This window comes from Protobothrops mucrosquamatus, unplaced genomic scaffold (genome assembly GCF_001527695.2).
Source record: "Protobothrops mucrosquamatus isolate PMUCROS unplaced genomic scaffold, P.Mucros_1.0 scaffold_197, whole genome shotgun sequence".
Lineage (NCBI taxonomy): Eukaryota > Metazoa > Chordata > Lepidosauria > Squamata > Viperidae > Protobothrops > Protobothrops mucrosquamatus.
The window spans coordinates 86,879-94,963 of NW_015386273.1; the positions used below are offsets into that span (position 1 = coordinate 86,879).

At 44.6% G+C, this 8,085-nt stretch overlaps 1 protein-coding gene across 1 annotated transcript; it reads right to left on the minus strand.

The window, feature by feature from the left end:
* Window positions 1–1,228: 1,228 nt before the first annotated feature.
* Window positions 1,229–7,762, minus strand: LOC107295808. The gene is made up of 3 exons (XM_029285941.1): window positions 7,654–7,762; window positions 5,834–5,957; window positions 1,229–2,498 (listed from the first exon to the last, which is right to left on the minus strand). The coding sequence occupies exons 1-3, from the start codon at window positions 7,738–7,740 to the stop codon at window positions 1,426–1,428; spliced, it is 1,284 nt and encodes a 427-aa protein (XP_029141774.1). The 5' UTR covers window positions 7,741–7,762; the 3' UTR covers window positions 1,229–1,425.
* Between the last annotated feature and the right edge of the window lie 323 nt (window positions 7,763–8,085).

An 8,085-nucleotide genomic window follows, 5' to 3' on the forward strand; every position in this document is an offset into this window, starting at 1 on the left:
CTTTTCTAGTGCTTGTCTGCATGTTTAAAATTATTGCCACTAATAATCACCATTCAGAACCTCCTGGCAATTTGCAAAAGTGTGGAAAAGTTTTTGCAGTATATTTTCAAAGCCTTTTGAGCACTGGCTGATCCTTTTGTCAGCAGCAATTGTAGCACGATTGTTCCTGATGCTGCCACTTGTTATGTAGGGGAACCATTTTGGTTTAAATCACTAACTTTCAACCCTCAGGGAATTTATATCACTCTCTTTCCCATGGCGCACAAAACAAGTTTCCACTTCACCCATTCTTTCCCACTCTTAATAGTAATATTCTATCAAGCTATTTAAAGATATTGTAAAGCCAGATGTAGACAACCTGGTACTTTCCAGCCTTTTTGGGCTGCAGTTCCCCAAAGCACTTGCCGTTAGCCTGAGGTTCAGGCTGACTGGCATTCAAATCCAAAGCCTTTGGAGAGCATCAGGTGTTCATTGGGGCAGAACAACTGGGAGGTCTGTTCAGACTCATTGGTTGGCGTTCTTTGTAAACATACAAACTGGTGGTCTAGTCTGAAACGTCGCCTAAAGGGGCACAAGGAAGTAGACCCATCTTTGCAGGCTGGATCTTGCGGACGTTGCATGGATCAGGTGCACCAGCTGTGCAACCAGGCAGGTCTGCTGTTTTTTAAAAACAAAAGGCACCTTTCCCCCCACCCTCCATTTTGAGGCAGCGAGCACTGGTCAGCAATACCAACTTTTAAACGGTGCTGTGGCTGATGGGTCTAGCGTAAACCCATCTTAGCCAAATTTTAAGCTACCTGAATTGAAAGCTAGTCGACTCTGATCTCGTGGAATAATTCTAGAGCGGTGATGGCGAACCTATGGCACGGGTGCCCGAGATGGCATGTAGAGCCCTCTCTGTGGGCACATGCACTCCTAGGACTTCAGCTGGGTTTTATAAAACCTTTTCGCTTTAGGCCTCCAACGCCCTGTGCAAAAAAAAAAAAAGGAGGTTCAATCAATCAATCAATTTCAACTTCTCGTGGGGAAAAAAAGATCTCGCAAAGTTGGAAATGATTGATTGAACTTTTTAGTCCCACCCAGTCTGCTGTTACCACCGCAGCCACGCCCACCCAATGGGCCACGCCCACCCAAGGGGCCACGCCCACTGGCACCAGACAATACATAAGTGGGTTTTGGGTTGCAGTTTGGACACTCGGTCTCTAAAAGGTTCGCCATCGCTGTTCTAGAGCAGCTTTTCTAGAACACCAGGATTAAGCTTGCATTCCTCCATTTCTTTTATTAGCTCACACATCTGAAGAAAGCATGTTGAGCAAAACAGATTTAAGTATGCGACACACAGCCATAGGCAGTATACAGTATATAAGCCAGGTTTGTTTTGTAAGGAGGCACTGAGCCCAGTTTATCTCACAGAGCAATTACGATTTAGTGTTTAATGACTTTATTGCCTTCTGAATCCTCTGTGAATAGCAAGTCATAACATGACTTTTCACTCCGTTCTGTCAGAGGAGAGACGCTCCTGCCCAGGGACCCAGGGGGGCTACGGTCTCCAGCCCAACCATCTCTAAAGCAGCCCTTATTATTGAAGGAGCTTCTTACGGGGGTCCTTTTGCCCCACAGGAGCTCCTTTGGTGAGGACCGTTTGCTGTCTTCTCCGTAGCGGTGCGAAATTACTCTGTAGCCCTCGGAGTCCTGTGTGAACAGCCGCTGCGTTGAAGCTAGGGAGCTGTTCTCATAGCTAACGGCCTCCGAATAGTTTCTACAGAATCCAGATGTGGCTTGGTTGAAATCCCTCAAATGTGTCGCTCCCGGTAGGTTTTCTTCCGGGTCAGGATCCATATTTTCAGAGTCAGAGTCGTCCACAAAAGTAGCGCTTGCCCTAGAGGAGAGGGCTCTGCGCCGTTTCCCTGCACTCCTCCTTTGGTTCGGGGTTATTTTAAAACTTGGGCTTCTCTGAGAGAACAAAGCGGGTCTCTCTTCAATTCGCCAGCCGCCATTCTTCTCTTTCAGAGGGGACACAGGGACCATCGGCGGCTGAAGGCCCCCCTTTACTCCCAGGTGCTGAATGAGATCTGTAGTTAGAAAGGCCTCCCCGTTTGTTACTACGGCGTCTTCCTCCCTACTAGCAACTCGGAGGGTGCTGGTCTGGCTCTGGGCTCGAGCAGGGAGAGAACGGCCAAAGAAAAGGCGGGAGGCGTTTGGCAGCTTTGCAGATCGTGTTTGGCAGTCTTGCAGACCTGATGGTTGAAGGACAGAAGTCGGGGCTGTGGTCCTTTTCCCTCTAAGCAGTTCAGAGTCTTCTAGATGGACAATGTTGTTTGACGCCGAGGTCACCAACTGTTCGTTTTGGTCTGTGCTTTTTTCCCCTGCCAAAAACAATGGAATCCGAATCAGCCAGAGGCCAACGACACAGACTTTATATAGCTTAGCAGTCCTAGGCAGGTGCAGCTGTTTTACTTCAGGAGCCAGATACATATGTGACTGAGGGGGAAAAAATGCTATAACTCCAAAATCCTGTTCTTAGGAGAGGTTCACGCTCCATCCCTCAAGAGTCTACCTGAATCTAAGGGATCGGATGTTCTCCCTACTAGTCAGAGGTCCTGCCCTGGGAGGAGATCCCGTCTCCCTGCTTGATTTACTGTGGCTTTCAGAAGCTTTGCCAAGACATGGACTTAGGCAGGACCGTTGGTGATCTGAAGCTTGTCTAGGAGGGGAGAATCATTTAATTCAGGGAAAAAGCGTGCCTTAGCCTCCGTGTTTAAAATAAAAGTTTTGGGGATATGTTTGTTGTTGCAAAAACCTGTCTGGCTAACCAGAGAAAAAGATAATACAAATATTGATCAGGCTCTTGTTCTAACTAGTGCAGGGGTTCTCAACCTTGGCGACTTTAAGACTTGTGGACTTCAACTCCCAGAATTCCTCAGCCAGCTTTGCTGGCTGAGGAATTCTGGGAGTTGAAGTCCACAGGTCTTAAAGTCGCCAAGGTTGAGAACCCCTGAACTAGTGCTATGCCTGAATGGTCAACCTGTCTTTCTTAGTAGGTCTCAATTATTCCCTCTCTTGCTCCTCTGTGGAATTGAAAGAAACAACCAACCAAGAACTGTTACCTAAAGAAAAGACTTGAGAGAAAAAAACAAACTTCAAAAGTTGCTGCTTTCCTCAATTACCTTTTCCCTAGTTTTTGAAGTGATGAAGAAGTAGTAGTGAAACAGGAGTTTTGTCACATATCTTCCACACCTTTTAGTAGTATTAAATGCAATGGAGAGAGACAAAAGTTTTTTGGATGACATTGTGAGTTTTGTATGTCTTTGCAGTGAAGAGTGCGATGGAAGTAGCAAATAATAAATCCTCTTATACAGAGCTCTGCAAATGTATGTGTAACTTATTTGAACTTACAGCTATGTAGCCTTGAAAATGTGCAATGACTAGCTGCTAAAATATCTGGGATGAAAAAGATGACCACTAGATGGCACTAAAAGGTTTACCTTTATCTTTTTGCTGCCATCTACTGGTGGGGCTTTGTGCAACCCTTATATCAGCGGCTCCCAACCTTTTCTATATTCCGTACCCCTAGAACAGTGGTGGCGAACCTATGGCACAGGTGCCAGAGGTGGCACTCAGAGCCCTCTCTGTGGGCACACGCGCCGTCGCCCCAGTCCTAGGCCTTCAGCTGAGTTTTATAAAACCTTTTCGCTTTAGGCCTCCGCCGCCGTGTGCAAAAAAAAAAAAAAGGTTCAATCAGTCAATTTCAACTTCTCGCGGGGAAAAAAAATATCTTGCAAAGTTGAAATTGATAGATTGAACTTTTTAGTCCCACCCAGTCTGCCGTTACCACCGCAGCCACGCCCCCCCAATGGGCCACGCCCCCCCAATGGGCCACACCCACCCGGCACCCGACGATGCATAAGTGGGTTTTGGGTTGCAGTTTGGGCACTCGGTCTCTAAAAGGTTCGCCATCACTGCCCTAGAACACTTCTGATATATTCTCGCACCCCTTACAAAAGTTTGAAATAACAGCAACAAATTATGCATACACATTATAATTTTGAAAACCCAAGTTTTCGCACCCCCCTGGAATATCATCTTGCACCCCTGGTTGGGAACCCCTGCCTTGTATGGTATTTGGAGAGCTAGTTCATGACCCTCCCCACCTCTCTCCACTTCTCAGAAGCAAACCGCAGCACTTCTCAAGTAATGAGGAGCTGGAGGAATGGGGTGATTGGGTGCTGTGCAGCTTCTGACTTTGTTTACAGCCATAGGAAACCATTACGTGAAATTTTCAGGAGTTAAGGCTGGGAATATAATTGCCTGCCAGGACAAAGATTCTGTCAGGCAAACTGTTTCAATGGCCACCTTTAAACTCCAAAATGTGGCCCCAATGTGGAAACGTGGCCAATAGCTTCCAAGCATCAGCAGAGCTATAGCCTGCATCCCCATCTGCCTGGTACTTGGATAACAGACCAAGAATCCTCCATGCCAATTCAGCCCCCCCATAACCGGCAACTTTTCCAAGTTGAGGCACTGCAGAGACACCTCTGGGCGGGGTCTATGACAGGGGTAGGCAACCTTGGCTCTTTTATGACTCGTGGACTTCAACTCCCAGAATTCCTGAGCCAGCCATGCTGAGGGGGAAGGGAGAGGTTTCCAAGCTGAGCCATGCTGGCTCAGGAATTCTGGGAGTTGAAGTCCACAAGTCATGAAGGGGCCAAAGTTTCCCTCATGCTGGCTCAGGAATTCTGGGAGTTGAAGTCCACGAGTCATAAAAGAGCCAAGGTTGCCTACCCCTGGTCGATGACAATTCACCACAGCCAACTTGCCACGGGACAAGAGTTACACTAATATCAAAGAAATGGTGGAATAGAATAATTAAAGGATGCAAAACGAAGGACAGAATAAAATGCGAATGACAAAAATTAAAATATTTTTTATTTTAAATAATTAAATTGAAGTGTTACATTGTCCTGCAGCGAGTTGTCCCACAATGAGGTGGCTGCAGTGAGATGGCTACGGAGAGTTGTCCCATTCTGCGTCTGGCAAGGCAGAGGCCCCAAATGATAAGTCCCCCTTGCATTAATGGGGAGATTAAACCTGGGTGGGTGGGTGGGAGGACTACATTTCCCAGAGACCCATCACTGCCATTTCTGCCTCATTTTAACAGGAATCCAGATGTTGTCTGCTGTTGGAGCAGCATATAAAGAAATGGAATTTCTACCAGCTTAGATAGCATGTACTAAATCCTATTCAAATTATAATGGAGAGTTTACATTGTGCTAAGCCACTGTTCATTGTAACCATAGTGGCCTTATGCCAGAATTTGACAGACTACATGATGGCTTAACATACCATGTAACTCCACAATGAAAAGAGGATGGCCATGTTCTCCCAGTCCCCTTTGGGGCTATCAGTGTGTAGCCCTCACTATATTTGTACACAAGCATAAGCTCAGATGAGAAGTGTATATTTCAATTAAGCCTAAAGTGTTTCACTTCCAAAGCCTGAACAATTTCATACATGTACGGTCTCCTCTTCCCCAGCAACAAAATAAAACAAATGGTGGATTTTTTTACTGGAGGATTTTGGAGAGAAAAATCTGTGTTCTGGGATCCCTCATTTTACCCAACATAGTTACAAACCTACAAACTGCATTTACATAACACGGGTACGCTGGATTTGTCAATTGTGGCTTAGCAAAGAACTTCAGCCATTTGGTCTGTTGATGTTACAGTGTGCATAATAAGTCAGATTGGCAATTATTTCTGCAAAGATAATTCTCTTCCCATGTCATGAGTATCTTACAATTGTTCCCGCATGGGAAAAAAAAAACAGACTGTACCTGCTTTCTGAGCAGTGAAGAAAGTAGAAATAGTGGTTTGTTTAGTGCCTGGATGAGGCCCATTTACTGAAGCAGAATGAGAGTACTGGCCCAGGAGAGTTAAGGCTGACTTAGTGACAACATTCTAGATGGAACAAAACACAGAATTAAGAGCAACTGTCCTGGTGCATCACTTTTAGCATATTGCATACACTACTTAATTCCCAAACCCTACATTAATAGCAATTTACTCATAAAAAAACCAATTTGAACAGCATCTGCAAGCAGAACCTGCAACAAATAATCACAGTATGGTTTCCTCTATTGACAGGAGTGTTCCTGATCAGAACACCTTCCTGGGGCAATCATATCTTCTTTTTCAAAACGCCATCACCCTATGACTAATCTTCCTCCCAGCAAGTTTGTGCAATGTGTAATCAGTAATTAAAATAAACTGATGTTTTTTCAACTACAGGTAGTCCTCGGGTTATGACCGTAATGGAGCCCGCCCAGCACGGTCATAATTCACAATGGTCATAAAGTGACTCAGTCGTGTGACTGATCTCATTTTACCACCTTTTTTGCAGCATTTGTTAAACAAATCACGATGGTTAAGCAAACCAGTAGTTTGCTATGAGCATGTTTTTGCTGAAAAGAATTGCCAGTTTTTAGCAAAACTGTCATAAAATGTAGTCATTGACCATGGGATGTTGCCAAGAGTTGTAAATGCAGTCTGGCTAATGAACTTTTGAAGTGCAGTCATGTGACCACAGCTCCCTCCCCCGTGACCATCGTAACTTCAAATCTGGGTCATTTCAAATGGTTGCTAAGCAACCAATCGAGGGACTACCTGCATGGCACCATAATGCTGGTACTTAATACTATGTTAGATGTGACTTCAAGGCATCTTTCCAGAGGTTCTAAGCTGCCATTCTCAGCAAAATCAAACTAAGGTAAGATTAATAATATGTCTGATCTAGACTCAATTGTGGACTTTGTAGGTGCTTGCCAACCTGTTCATCTCCTCAGATTTCCTGTTTGATACAGTATTCCAGGGTAGATACTGGCTAAGCTTGTACATCCTAAATCATGGTTAGCTTAACCATCATTGACGATAGCCTTTACTGTCATTTTTTACTGTGAGCACACTGGCCCACATTAAAAATGAAATCACAATGATCTGGCTTCATACTTAATTTATGCTAAATTATAAATCACAGTATCAATCAGGTAAGTTCACCCAATACATTAACCCCCAAACAAGCAAACCATCATGGCTTAGTTTGTATGAGCCAGGCCACAAAGGGCTCCTGTGTCTGAGGGCCTGGAAAGATGACAGGTTTCAGATTACCTGCACAATGAAATCTCTCATGTTATATTGCTGTTCAGCTTTAACAATGCATGAAATAAACTACCTTAGTACATTAGAGCCAGTTTGGTTTAGTGGTTAAGGCACCAGGCTAGAAACCAGGATGCAGTGAGTTCTAGTCCCACCTTAGGCATTGCAGCTGGCTGGATGATTTTGGGCCAATCACCAGGAGACGGCGAGTTCTAGTCCCACCTTAGGCATGAAAGCCATCTGGATGATTTCGGGCCAATCACCAGGAGACGGCGAGTTCTAGTCCCACCTTAGGCATGAAAGCCATCTGGATGATTTTGGGCCAATCACCAGGAGAGGGAGCATTCTAGTCTGCCTTAGAGATGAAAGCAGGCTGGTTGCCTCCCGCCCAATCCAACACACCGAGTTATTGTGGGGAAAATAGGAAGAGGGGAGAAGTATATATTCACCCCCTTGAATTATGTATAAAAATAAAGGTGGGGTATAAATAAATTGCCACCACCTTGCGTCTTTTGAGCGCTGAAGGGTCCAGCCACACGTCGCAAGACTCCTGCTGCTTCCCAGTATAGCCTCCGCCTTTCCGCTTCATTTTCTGCCTTCAGATTACATGAAATATCCTTCAGCATGAAAACAGAGAGAAGATGCAAATTAGGCAACACTTCAAAACATATCCTAAAAGTATTGAAGCTTGGAAGGACGTTATGAGCAAAAAAACCAGAGTGCAAATTGAAGAAACCCAACTGACTAAAGTTTGTTGTGCTGAAATGTCCAAGAATATTAACCAATTTGTAATTGCAACTGCCTCGTAGGCTTTGAGTTGTGCTCATATTAAGGCTACCTTTGCACAGCTTTGCTACCAAATAATTTGGTCATCAAATTAATAATAATAATAATAATAATAATAATAATAATAATAATAATAATAATAATAATA